The 14,605-nt window shown below is 27.9% G+C and overlaps 1 protein-coding gene across 1 annotated transcript in view; it reads right to left on the bottom strand.

Annotated features, from left to right (window-relative positions):
• LOC124956553 (scavenger receptor class B member 1-like) overlaps positions 1–11,451 on the bottom strand; it is a 37,298-nt gene extending 25,847 nt beyond the window's left edge. The window contains 3 exon segments of the mRNA XM_047512514.1: positions 9,687–9,811; positions 10,149–10,426; positions 11,294–11,451. Of these exon segments, the coding sequence (XP_047368470.1) occupies positions 9,687–9,744 (58 nt within the window). The 5' untranslated portion in view covers positions 9,745–9,811; positions 10,149–10,426; positions 11,294–11,451.
• Between the last annotated feature and the right edge of the window lie 3,154 nt (positions 11,452–14,605).

Here is a 14,605-nt window from a genome sequence, read left to right on the forward strand (position 1 = left end):
AACATATATCATTATGAGTTGTAAGGTCAAAGGAGAATAAATTGATTAAAAAAAAAAAAAAAAAAAAAAAAACAAAAAAAAAAACAAAAAAAAAATTATTGTTCTCGTATCATCCATGATATAATATTCCCGATGATGATAACTGTGATTTAAACTGACTTGTAAAATATAAATGTGGAAGTTGTAGATTGCAGAAAAAGAACTAAGAAAAGGAGAATAAACAATGACATTTAATTAATGAATATTTAATTCGTTAATAATGATATTTAAGCAGAACTAATATATCGATCAATAATTCGACGAAATAATAATATCATTGCCATTAATATTATTCGTTAGTAAAACTTTTCTTTTTTCATTCTCGATTATATTAAATTAAATTGATGTTCATCGTTAAACAGTTGTCTTAACGAATTCTCATAGAATCTTTTTCATTTCGTTCGGAAGTAAAAAAAAAAAAAAAAAAAGAAAAAATAAATATATAAATAAATAAATAAAAATTAATAAAAAAGAAAAGAATTCTCACGCCAATTTAATATTTATATCTATTGGATATAACTATCGATAATCTTACGACTAACCGCACAACACGTGTCATGTTTAACGGTAAAGAAACAGAAAAAATCGAATCCAACTAACGTTTTCGTAATATAACCACGTCACTCTTGTTTAACTTGTTCGTATACCTATGACCTAAACTCAAGACCACATCGAGGTTAAAGAATCGTTCTTCTCGCATGTACGACAACATCTGGATCGTATATTTCTAATGTCAATACATCTAAATGTCTACCCAATTCATCTCGCTTAAAATGCACAAGTTAAACTCGGATCTTACATAATATTATTCGATCGTGAGTTCGAAGAGAACGAAATCTCCAAACGATTTTGTCATTGCCTCATCATCCTCCTCCTCCTCCTCCTCCTCCTCCTCCTCCTCCACCTTTTCCTTTTCCTTCTTCTCCTCCTCGTCCTTCTCATCCACTTCTTCTTCTTCTTCTTCTTCTTCTTCTTTTTCTTCGTCGTTATTGCAACAGCAATCACAATGAGACAAAAGCACTTTGAAGTAATAGATATCGCAATCATTCTAATGAAGAAACAACAAAATTTCTTCAACGATCACGCGAAAATTTTTCCACGTTATCCTCGTTATCTTCGAAATTGTATTTTTGATTTTAAAAATAGAGAAAAAAAAAAAAAGAAAAAAAAAAGGAGAAAAAAAAAAAGAACCACGTAAATACGACGACGACGACGAGAGGAAACAAATTATCGAATATCGTATAAAATGTCGCGTAGAAAAATTATATATGAAAATATTTCTCAATTATATATGAATACGTAAATTCATATAAATTATTTTATTTGTTTATACATTATTATATTGAAATTAAAATATATAGAATTAAATTATTCATATGTAATTAAATGTTATGTTTGATATGTAAGCTTTATTAATCTTTCAATTATGCGACTTATTTAATTAATATTAATGTATCGGCATAAGTGTTGAATATTTTTTACTTTTTTTATTTGTTGTTGTTGTTGTTGTTTCTTAGAAAATATATTGTCGTTATTTAATTCAATCGAGAATATCTTTCTATATTTTTTTTTTTTTTTTTTTTTTTTTTTTTTCTTTAATCTTACTTCGTATTATTTCAATTCGCAAATTTATTCGCGATATCTTTAAAGAATCTGATAATCTCGAGTATGCGAATACGATTTAGAGGATTATTTATAAAAAAAAAAAAAAAAAAAAATTACAACGTCATTGAGAAAAAAAAAAAGTAGAAAAAGAAGAAGAAGTAGTAATCTAAAATATTTTTCACAAGATGTATTGCAAAACATTCGTTAAAACCTGACGAAGTTGTTTACAAATTATTATACAATAAATTTCATTCATCCAATATGCCATATAGTATAATTGAAATAAATTTTTATTTACGATACATCCAGTATTTCCTAAGCTAGGCATTAATGTTCGTCAATTTTTGTTCCTTTCACTATCTTTCTTTTCTTTTTTTTTTCTTTTTTCCTTTTCTTTTTTTTCTTTTTTTTTTTTTTCCTTCAAAAACCTCTTCTGCAATCAAGAAATAAACTAACGTAGTATTCCTGCGTTTAATTCGTTAGATACGTTCATCCATAAATAATTGCATAGATAAATATACACATAATGAGGATTAGTTCGACTTCTTTTTTTCTCTCTTCCATAAAAATGTCAGGTAGTTTCGGTGTTCCCATTCCCAGAACCCAGGTAATCCGTTCTCACGCGTCTACGATATTATCGTTGCATTTTGACTATGCGAAAAAATCTCTCCCGTGGGACCATAGTCTTTTCTATTCTCCATAGAACCATAGAAATGTACGCGCGCGCGTGCGCGTTCTTTTGAAAGACATTTTAACTTTCTAAAAAGTTAAAAAAAAAAAGAACCATTTTTTATTTCGATCAAATTCCCCTTCCCACTTTTTAACGATCTAATTCTCGCTCTTTTCTTTTTTCCTTTAAGATAACTTATTCATTTTGTTTTTTTCATATAATAATAATAATAACAATAATAATAATAATAATGAAAATAATAATAATAATAATAATAATAATAATAATAATACAAATGTAAACTTTTTATGCTATAACTTATAATAATACAATTAATACTTTAACAATAGTTGATTATAAAATACATTGAAAATAATAAACAGATTTAATCGAATCTTTGATTAAAGATAATCAAGAATTTATGCGTTTAATGAAATGCTATGTTTAAATTGATAATAGATTGTATTCTCAGTTAAGGATTAAAAATATTCCCATAGCGTTCATACCTAAATATTTCCATTTAATGTCGGCAAATTCTTTAAAAGAAACAATTAATATGCGCAACCTCTGTAGATCGCGTCACTAGTTTCTTTTCACTCGTATTCTTTTCGTTTCTCGTGCATATATATATATATATATATATATATATATATATATATATATGCTTTCGTAATTGAAAGAGAATGCACGATCGTTATGGATAATCTTTTTAAACGTACCTTTTTGTATAAACGATACTGATAAAGATCTAGTGTAAATTTTATTTATTAACATATTTATTTATTTATTCGAGAAAAGATCAAGGAACTATATAGTTGGAGAAAGTATATAAGATAACGATGAGACTTATAGGTAAGATTTTTATGTTTTCATAGTGATGTTTTTAAAACGTTCTGATTCTTACCATAAGTAGTTTGCGAAGATAATTAAATTGAAATGTGTAATTAGAGAAATCGAGCAAATTTCTGTTATACATATATACATATTTATATACGTATTTATCTATGTATATATATATATATATATATATACAACACAAGCGAAATGTTTCAGATTATTTCTGAAACATTCTGTATATGCTCATTTAGACATTTATATATTCATCTATGCATATATTTATTTATACATATATTTATTTATGCATATATTTATTTATGCAGACACGTATGCATTTATGTATTTATTGACTTGGCCAATAAGCAATGTTGGAATTTTTAATACCGGATGGATCGAAAATTTTCAATGGCTTCTTTTTTTTTTTCTTTTTTTTTTTTTTTTTTTTTACGTACAAGATGACTTTTCTTTCGATACTTTTCAAGCCAATTTCTTTTCTTTTTTTTTTCTTTCTCTCTCTTTCTCTCTCTCTCTCACTCTCTCTCTCTTTTTTGTAGAACGTAAAAAAAAATTACTACCAATTTGTAGGAACTTTTCTTACAATTTCAGGAGAAATAAAAAAAAAAAAGAAAATGAAAAGGTGAAAGGAGAGACAAAAGGAAAAAAATAAGTTTACAAAATTTCGAGAAAGACTTATTGATTTGATATCATTTAAAATGTTTCTTAATTCAGACTCTAATTAAAATTCCGATGTTGTTCCTCAATCGATCAATCGATTATAAAATTTATATATATATATATATATGTATGTAAGTACGTATATGTATGCGTAATGTAAAACGATAATAAAAGAAGTAACCTAATGTAACAATCGTTTACCTTGACACGATTGACTTAATATCGCGAATCGATATAAAAAGTCTCGTTGCATCTTTTTCATTGTCAGTGAAGTTCTCCATTTGCTCCATTGCGTTCTAACATTGCAACATTAAATGAGGGGTATATAAAATTAGTTCTTACGACATGTCACTTTACACGAAGTGTCTAAACTTTTGTAATCTTTTTATTTTTTTTGAAAAATATTACGATATAAATAACTTATATTATGTTATATATATATATGTGTGTATATATATGTGCATGTGTGTGTGTGTGTGTGTGTGTATCTAATGTTAATTACTACAAGAATGTTCATCATTGTTACGAGATATATATATATATATATAGTCACTTAACTTTTACATTTTAGTCGCGTTAAAATATAAAACACATGATCGTCGTAAAGAAAAATATAATTGATAATTTAAAAAACAAAAATAAAAAAAAAATTAAAAAGAAATTAAAAAAAAGACAAAAAAAAATAAATAAATAAAGCACAGATATCGATTTATATAAAAATGAATTAAAGAAAAAAAAAAAAGAAAAAAAAAAAGAAAGATCCTCAAAAGACAAATAAATATTAAATTTAAGAAATCGACGAAACATACTATACTACAATAGATTGTATTGTCTATTTTATTGTCTGATTTCATGTTAATTTTATTGAATCAAAACTAATCATATAATTCTTTATAAATCGATTTTATCACGATCATGTGAAATTTAAAAAGGGAACTCTAATCAATTAATTTGTAAAAACTTTTCGTTACGTTTTAAATAACAACGAAGAATTTGTAAAGAAATTATATGATTTATTAGAACGATACGATAAAATTCTAATATAATAAATGATAAATTTATAATTAAAAATATAATTTAACGATATAGAAATATGATAAAAATATATTATTAATTAATTTTTATTAATCAATTTATAACCAACGTAGATTAATCTAACTAATGTGCGAGCGTAATGATCATTTTTTTACCTCGATCAATGGCAAGATGACATTCTCACGAAAAAAAAAAAAAAAAAAAAGAAAAAAAAAACAAAGAGAAAAAGAAAAAAGAGAAAAAAGAAAAACGACGACATTTCACATTTAACTCTATTAAATAACTATCGAAAGCAACGAATTCATTTCCATCGAACCCAATTTCTTGTTAGTTACGATCAAAACCGGAAATTACGTTCTCCTTTAAACTCGTCAGGAGACGAGTCGCGATCGTCGTTTAAAAATGTACACGGCCTCTCACAGAACTGTTTTCTCGTGTACGTGACGAACAAAATCTCATCTACCTGTCGAAATCTTATTCGACATGAAAACGTTATAAACGAAAAGTTTATCCAACGTTGATCGAGCCTATTTTTTTTTTTTTTTTTTTTTCATTTTTTTAATTATAAAATTTCATAAAATTCTATCGAACACGTTAAGTACCGTAGTCCTTCTGATTTCGTTCTCGTATTGGAAAAAAAAAAGAAAAAAAAAAGAAAAATCAGATCAAACGAAAATTCACGAAGAAGTGAAAGTTAATATAAAATAAATGATTTTACCTTACCTCCTATAAAAATACTACTTACATTATATTATACTCTTTTTCATTCAGTAAATTCGATGTTATCGATTGGTTAACGACGTATCTTTCTTTATATATATATATATATATTATTTTCCTTTGAACGGCACAAATCACTTTTCTAACATATACAATTCAATTCTAAGCATTTCTAATATACTCTAATATTACGTTCGAAATGTACAAATGAGAATCAAACACTTCTCTTCTATGATGTTTTCACTTGAGTATCCTTATCGTTAATGACCGATTAGAAGAAAAGAGAACACGAACAGGATCGATATTTTCATAGGTTACATTTATTTACATTCAGCTCTCTTTCCTTTAATCCCGATGTATATCACGTGTTAACAAATAAAAGGGAGGAGTGGGGGGAAAAAAAAAGAGGAAGAAGAAGAAGAAGAGAAAAGGAAAACAATCAAATATAGTAAACAAAGCGATCGTACGTATTGATAAAAATAAAAACAACGAGAAGGACGAATGGAAAATCTTATTATTATCCTATAGGCCTACACATACATACATATATATATATATATATATATATATATATATATATACGTATGTATAATATATGATTCGAAAGGAACGCGTACGACGTACAAGCATTTGCTCTTTCAATCTGAAACGTGAATTAAAAGCAAATAAATAAATAACCAATATTTTCTATATCAAACGTAAGAACAGACACGATGAACGAGATTATTTAATTGTCAACGCCGTTTTATATAATCTATGTAATAACATTAATAAAAATTTGATTTATTTTCATTTAATTCCATTGCGTATATTTAATCTTTTTTATTTTCTTTTTCTTTTTTTTTATTTTTTTTTTTTTTTTTTTTTTCTTTCTTTTTTGCCTTTTCCTCTATCTTTTAATAACATCTCTTTGTTTCAAATCTATTCGATATCACTCGTGAATCTATCGTAAATTTATAATTTCAATTTTTATATACATATATGAATAAAATAAATATAATATTACATATAAAATAATCTATGTATTACATATAAAATTTCAATTCGATCATTTCGTACTTTTAATAAACGATAGGAAAAGGATAGAAATAATGAAAGGAAAAGAAAAAAAAAAAAAAAAAGAAATAAATCAATTTAATTAACATGAATTAATTTAATTCCATTGAATCCAATCGAACGATTTAAACAAAACGAAAAAAAATCCCTATATACTGTATTCTAATCTCTAATGCATATCTAAAAATAATAAATAAGACGGTATAAAAAGATAAAATTTGAGAGAAATCCTTTCGTTTCTTTCGTCATGTATTTTTATCGATTCGCGTTCGAAGTTGTTCGATTTTCTCCTTTTCGGTCGATAAAATTGTTCTCTTCCGAGATCGTTACGATCGTGTGAAAAGATTTAACAAAAAAAAAAAAGAAAAAAAAGATAAAAAAGAAAAGAAAAACGGAATAGGCGGAAAGAAATTTGGATTTTCTATGGTTTATGATCATCTTTAAGCGGTTTCGTCGGTCGTTCGCTGCTATTGGAATAATAAAAAAAATATGGAAAAGAAAGAATAAACAAACCACAACCAAATGCATATATATATATATATATATATATATATATATATATATATATCCCTAAGACGCTTTCCTTATTACCAGTAAATGTTTCTCGTAAACTTCGAGAACCAGCATTCCCTCAAGAACGTGGGCTGGTGAACGGTGAACTCCGTTCTTTACGTACGATACGCAATATTCTACAAGTAGAGGTATATGTTAGTATATATAGAAAGAAAGAGAGAGAGGGAGAGAGAGAGAACTACGGTACATATACTACAGTATCAGTTAGTTCATTTCATGGAAACCTGGCCAAGTCGATTAGCCACAATTAACTCCAATGCAATTTTAAAATTTACATCGACCTCGAATTATCTTTCGCATTACGGAAGAAAAATTATTTCTATAAACGTGAAAATAAACGCAAATTGTTCTACATTCGAGTGTTAATAATATTTCATATTTTCATAAATTTCATAAAAATATCAAATATATACGATATGTGAATGTGCTCGTACATAAGAGAAAAATAAAATAAAAAAAAATAAATATATATATATATATATATATATATATATATATATATATCGTTGTCACGTAACATCCTCCTTTTTGTTTTCCTTTTTCATTGTTTTTCCTTTTTCTCTTTTTCTCCTGTCTTTTATCTTTTTATCAGTTCTTTTTTTTTTTCTTTTTTTTTTTTTTCCATTATTTTTTTTTCTTTTTCTTTTTCATTTTTTCATTCGCCGAAGAAGGAATAAACAACGAAAAGTTCGTATCGAATTTTTGTTTTAACGATTAAAAGCAGTCACCACTCGGCTAACCATTTACAACTTACGGTAATTACTTGTTATTATGTAAGTGTACTTCCTGCTCTTGGTACTACTCGTTCTAGCCTATGTTGGGATGCCTTTTAAAAGTCTCTCCCCTTCGAATATTCAATATGTGAAATCTGACGTAAGAAAGTTATATCAATTTTTATTGGATTAAGTTTATTTATCTTAAAGTAACTAATTAATCATTTCAAAATGAAATAAATCTTATCGCTCGTTTCTATCATTATCATTATCATTATTATTATTATTATTATTATTATTATTATTATTATTATTATTATTATTATTATTTTATTAATTAGAATCGATAAAATGATTATCATTGTTTCTAATGAATTTTAATGAGATTCATTAGAAGGATCAAATTTTAATTGATAAAAAATATTTTAAAGTATAAACGAAAGCGTTTGAATGAAATTGGAAAAAATTCCAAGTTGGATTTGTACGTTAATGAAACATATAGAATAAAGAAAGAAGAATTATCAGGAAATTAATCGAGGGATTTGTAAATCCTTACTAGGTATACTTGAAGTCGTTCGACGACCTACGCTTTACAGTTAGAGACTACACACACACACACACACACACACACACACATATATACACATACACATCATCTTTCTCTCTCTCTCTCTCTCTCTCTCTCTCTCTCTCTCGTACAGCGAACAAACTTATGGAGTTAGCTGTTAAAACGCTTTCCCGCGAGAAATAAGAAACTCGAAACATTAAAAGTGTTTAGATTCGACGGAGCTCTCTCGTGGCAAACCACGTGCTCTTTAACTTTGCGAGAAGGAATGCGATGCCGCGAAACAATGGCGAAAGGCATCGATCACGTTTCTTGAATTTAAAAATATTCCGTTGAAACTTGCGTACCGAGCTAAGTTATTTATTTGAGAATAAAAATACATGGACATTTAAAATCTAAATAATTAATTAATCAAATGTTCATCAAATCAATGTGCAAAAAAAAAAATTCATTTCGTTCGTTAAGAAAAGGATTCAAACGAACAAAAATTAAATATATTATCGATATATATATATATATATATATCTTTCCTCATTTATATTCTATGCGAGTAAAGGTGTGTATATATATATATATATAAAGGACTCTTACAAAACGTAACGACGATGATTCAGAATGCACGATTACTCGGAGCATGACACGTCCATTGAATCGAATTGACCTTATAACGATGGCTACGTTGCTTTTCGACGGCTTTATTCGTTTCGAGAGCGACGACCGTTGCTCCTCAAAAGAAAGAAAGAAAGAAAGAAAGAAAGAAAGAGAGTTACGACTCGTCCGATCTATCGAGAAAAAGGAGTCAAGTAAACACGAACTTGCTTTTTCTTCATCGTCGGAAAGGTTCACCTGTTGCACCGGTATTTCAACCTATCTAATTAAAAAAAAAAAGATCGATTGGATCGCGTGAATGGTGGACGGGAATTATTTGTCTTCCAACTAAAGTCGAATAGAAAATTTTTTATAAAACATACATCGTGTATATAATTAATCGTTAAAAATTCGTGCCACTTTGATTCAAATAATCTTCTTAAAGGAATTTAATTACGAGAAAAAAAAAAAAAAAAAAAAAAAAAAAAAAAAAAAAAAAAAAAAAAACAGGGAAAAATGAAAAAAGGATATGTTCGTAATCTTAATCGAATGATAATAATTAGATCACTATTAAATCAATGACAGTGATAATTAAAAAATATATACGTACACCATCGTCTGAGGAATCCTCCCTGCAGCTTAGCGCAAATTCCACGATTTACTCTCATGATCTCTCTTCTATCGATCTCTTCTTATGTCACGTGCACTTAATAAAATCACCACACGGTCGTCGCACTTTCCTCACGAAAAAGAATAAGTAGAAGAAGAAGAAGAAGAAGAAGAAGAAGAAGAAGAGGAAGAAGAAGAAGAAGAAGAAAAATAGAAGAAAAATAAGAAAAAGAAGTATGTAAAAAAAGGAGACTATATAACGCGTATACTTTTATTATCGCATCATCATCATCATCGTCGTTATCATCGTCATCATCGTCATCATCATCATTATCGTCGATTGATGAGAAATAACGAGACGAAAATTTGTCCTTACTTTTTTTTCTTCGTTGTTCTTCTGTTCTCTTTTTCTTTTTTTCTTTAGTTTTTCGAATAAGAACAAATATCTTCGATAATTAATTACCATGTATCAAACATAAAAATATTCTCAATCTCGTCTAATACTTTTCTCTTCCCTTTCTTCTCAATTTGTAGTTTTCCTCCTAATTCTTTTTTTTTTTTCCACCGTCGTCGTCCTCGTCGTCGTCGTTGTCGTCGTCGTCGTAGTCGTCGTCGTGGTGACTCGTTGCGTTCACCGCAACAAAGATAGAAGGAGAAAGTTCAATTCCCTTTTGCCTGAATAACACAGCAACAGCAGCAGGAGCAGCAACAGCAGCAGCAGCAGCAACACCACCACCACGACTACCACCAATAACACCACTACTACTACTACTACTACTACTACTACTACTACTACTACTACTACTACTATTAACAGCAGTAACCTGTCGTTCTCGAAATCCCGTTAAATATTCTTCAACTTTAAAATATCTGTTCTCTCATATAACTTGCGGATTTAGATTTCTCCAAAATTTACGATCAGTAATTATGACTTTCGATGTTAATCGAAAAGAAAGGTAAAGAAACGGACTGAGATAAAAATAAATAGAAAAAAAATATATATATATATATGCGTATGTGTGTATGAGTACGTGTATGTATACAGTTATAAAGAGAGATAGAGAGAATGCGTAAGAAAAGGACGACGAGTTTCTCTTTTCTTTCTTGATCTCGCTCGACTGGTCACAACGCACGCGCGTACCTTATCGACGCGAACGATCGTCGCGAACAAACGTATTCGATCGTACTTGTAAAGTGTTTTACTCGATCAAAGAAACAGGTGGAGGTGGAATGAAGAGGAGGAAGGAAAAGCAGGAGTAGAAGAAGAAGTAGAAGAAGAAGAAGAAGAAGAAGAAGAAGAAGAAGAAGTAGAAAAGGAAGAAGAAGAAGAAGAAGAAATCACGAATCACGGAGAGGGAAAGAACGTATGGGAAAGGAATAGATATAGTTCTATAGTAAAGTGGGAGAAAGGAAGGGAGAGGGAAAAGAGAAGGATGAAAATAAAGAGAGGAGGGATGAGGTGGAAGAGTAAAGTATAACAATAAGAAAAAAAAAAAAAAAAAAAAGATATAGATAATGAAAAAGAAACTGAAGGATCAAAATGGAAAAGAGAATCGATGATATAGTTTCGTTCGGTAACGAGTCAAACGTAACACTAAATGCGCGTACTGTGCGACATTACACTGCCTGTGTTGACTGACTGTGCCTGGTTTTATTCTTGCCGTCGTTGTCGTCGCTGCTGCTGCTGCTGCTGTTGCTGGTTGCTCACGATCATACTCCCCAGAGCCCCAGAGTAGGCTCAGGTGAACGATTTATTATTACTCCCACCTTACCATACCGACACTCCAACTCTTTTATCCCCACTATACATATATATATATATATCTTTCTCTCTAAAGAAACTTTTTATTACTCCACATGTATGGAAAATTTCTTCTTCTTCTTCTTCTTCCTCTTCTTCTTCTTCTTCTTCTTCTTCTTTTTCTTTTTATTTTGCCAATGTACCTTGCTACCTGGATTTTCAAGTTCTTTTCCTATTTTTCTATTTCTCTCTCTCTCTCTCTCTCTTTTCCTTTAATGCATCCATCTGTCCATGACAAAATATTTTTCTTCATTCTATAATAACATCTTGTTTTTTCTTTTTTTTTTCTTTATCATTTTCTTTCGACTTAAAAATAATATGTGTTACTGATTTTATCCTGTTTACATTGTACAAATCGTTCACGTGCCAAAACGATTAATTTTTTTGTTCCTTTTTTTTTTTTTTTTGTCTTTTTTTTCATTTTTCTAATCTCCATACCAAATGTCAATGTTAAATTGTATTATATTACATATAAATTTTATTTAATAATTGAAATTATGAAAATCGTCGAATGAACGAAACAAATTTTGGACGATCGTTTATTAAATGAAGAATAATTTACGATATAGAAATAATGTAACTTTATATGATTTTATGTCAATTGATTTGACAAATGAATGATTCATTATCTCATATAAAATATACATATATATATATATATATAGTTCTGCGATTTTATCAGATATGAGAACGTTCAGAGTATACGGCACTTTTGGATCTTCATCGAAAGAAATCATTATATATATATATATATCAAGGATGTATATATAATAACATTTATCGTTTCCTTAATCGTCATATTTTTCTTTAATAATTCTCATTCGACAGACATTTTCGTTACGAGAAATCGACTGTTAAGAAATAAAAAAAAAAAATTCAAACAAGTTATGTTATATCAAAAGAGAAACAAAATTATGAATTATCGGTGTCAAATATTTCGTTTAGTTATCAGCTTATATACATACATATATATATACATACATATATATATATATATATATATATAAATGTTGCTTATGTCATAATACGATCGATTAATCGACCTTTCATGTGACACTAAGATCGCAAAAAAAAAAAATAAATAAGAAATGAATATTTCTCCTTTTTCTTTTCTTTTTCCTCTCGCAATTAAATAAATCTCCTTCGATCCATTTTCTTTTTTCCTTCTCGATACTCAATCATTTCTTTTCTTCTTTTGGTTTTTTTTTCTTCCCCTAAAGAACGATAGAAACAACAAGGATGAAAAGTTAATATCATTTATATGCAATTGAAGAAAATTTTTATGATTTATCAAGAATAATAAAATATAATAAGAATATTATACAGTCAGCATAATTTTAATGCTATCTTTGTATCCTGTGATAATTGGATATCTCGTACAAATTCTCAATTTGGCATGGAATGCCAATCACACATGAAAACGTGCTATTATTTTTTCTTCTCTCTCTCTCTCTCTCTCTCTCTCTCTCTCTCTCTCTCTCTCTCTCTCTTTCTCTTTTTCTCGTCTCATAACAAACAATTTAATGAAAATGACACTTCTGGAAAAGACAAAGTTACATGAAAAAACGACTGAGATAATGAGATGCGAAAAACATAACATAATATTAAATTTATTATATATATATATATATATACATAAACAACAAATAAATATGATTGACGCATATATATGCAAATACATAAGGTAATATATCTCTTTATAAAAAAAAAAAAAAAAAAAAGATTTTCCATCGCGTGACCTTTAAATAATAATAAATTACATAGATTTTTGTGATTACACGAGGCATTATTTGAACTGTGCGAAAAAAATAGACGCGGAAAGAAAGAGAACAAAAAATCAGATGCTAGTTCTTTATCGTAGAATATTATAATCTTTTTCTTATCTATCTTCTCTCCAATTTTGCTCCATGGTCATTAAAATTATACGAACGATCGTCATCTAATACTTTGCTCTTACCCACGCCATGACATTTCAGATATTATAACCTTGATCTTTTAATTATTCACTAATCACTGTAATTTTTGCAAACCCGTCGCCTTCGTAAATGACTTTTACAATCGAGACGTTACAAGAAACAAAAAAGAAAAAAAGAACAAACAAAAAATAAACAAAAAAAAAGACACACACACACAAGAAAAATTTAATATTCATCGTCATCGTCGTCATACGCAAAATTGCAATAAAATCTTAATATTTCATATTTCGAATTATTCCTTTATTTTTTTCTTTTTTCTCGTCGTAATCGTCAAATTTTCGAATGATCGATTCGAGGAATAAATAAAGAAAAGAAAAGAAAAAGAAAAAAAATAAAATAAAAGAAAAAAGAAAGAAAGAAAGAAAAAAGAGAATTCAATGAGAATAATACTTTACGTAGAATCGTGTAAATTTTAATATTGAATATATCTCAGTTTCAAAAATATCAAAGTATTGTTTGATTGTTTCAATTTGACACGTTCTAAGAAAATCCACGATATCCGTCAACTTGGAACGAGCATTATTTAATCTAACCAAGATTATTTCCCTCGATTATTCATACGATTCTCATAGTATAAATATATGAATGATATAAATGTATTTGTATATGTCATACTAATCAATTTATTAATTCTCTTAAATAAAGAAATCATTCGATATATCCTACCTATTACGTTGATAATAAAAATTACGTTATTTCAAAAATTTCTCTATTGGGTCCAAAGTTCATTACATTTTTTTTTTTTTTTTTTTTTTACGACATCATAATTTCTAAACGTACTCTACTATATACTTATCGAACATTCGAGTATTATACAAGAACGGATGAAACTTCCTATTCATGGCAAGAAATCGATAACGTATAAAATGTCCTCTTGGAAAGAGTATATAATTTTATGACAAAAACGATCGTTTATCATAGATCATGAAATTATTATGTATATCATGGAAAAAAGAAGAAAAAAAAAAAGAAAAAAAAATAATAATATCCTTTAATTTGTACTGATTGATACGCCATGTTTATTAAATAGACGTAATCTAAGCGAGCATCATTCGATCAATGCAAATCATTTATAAAGGTAACTGATAGACGATATAATATTTTCTACGTAAACATCTCAATCACTATAATATAATCTGAAAA

This window comes from Vespa velutina, chromosome 22, assembly GCF_912470025.1.
Source record: "Vespa velutina chromosome 22, iVesVel2.1, whole genome shotgun sequence".
Taxonomy (NCBI): domain Eukaryota; kingdom Metazoa; phylum Arthropoda; class Insecta; order Hymenoptera; family Vespidae; genus Vespa; species Vespa velutina.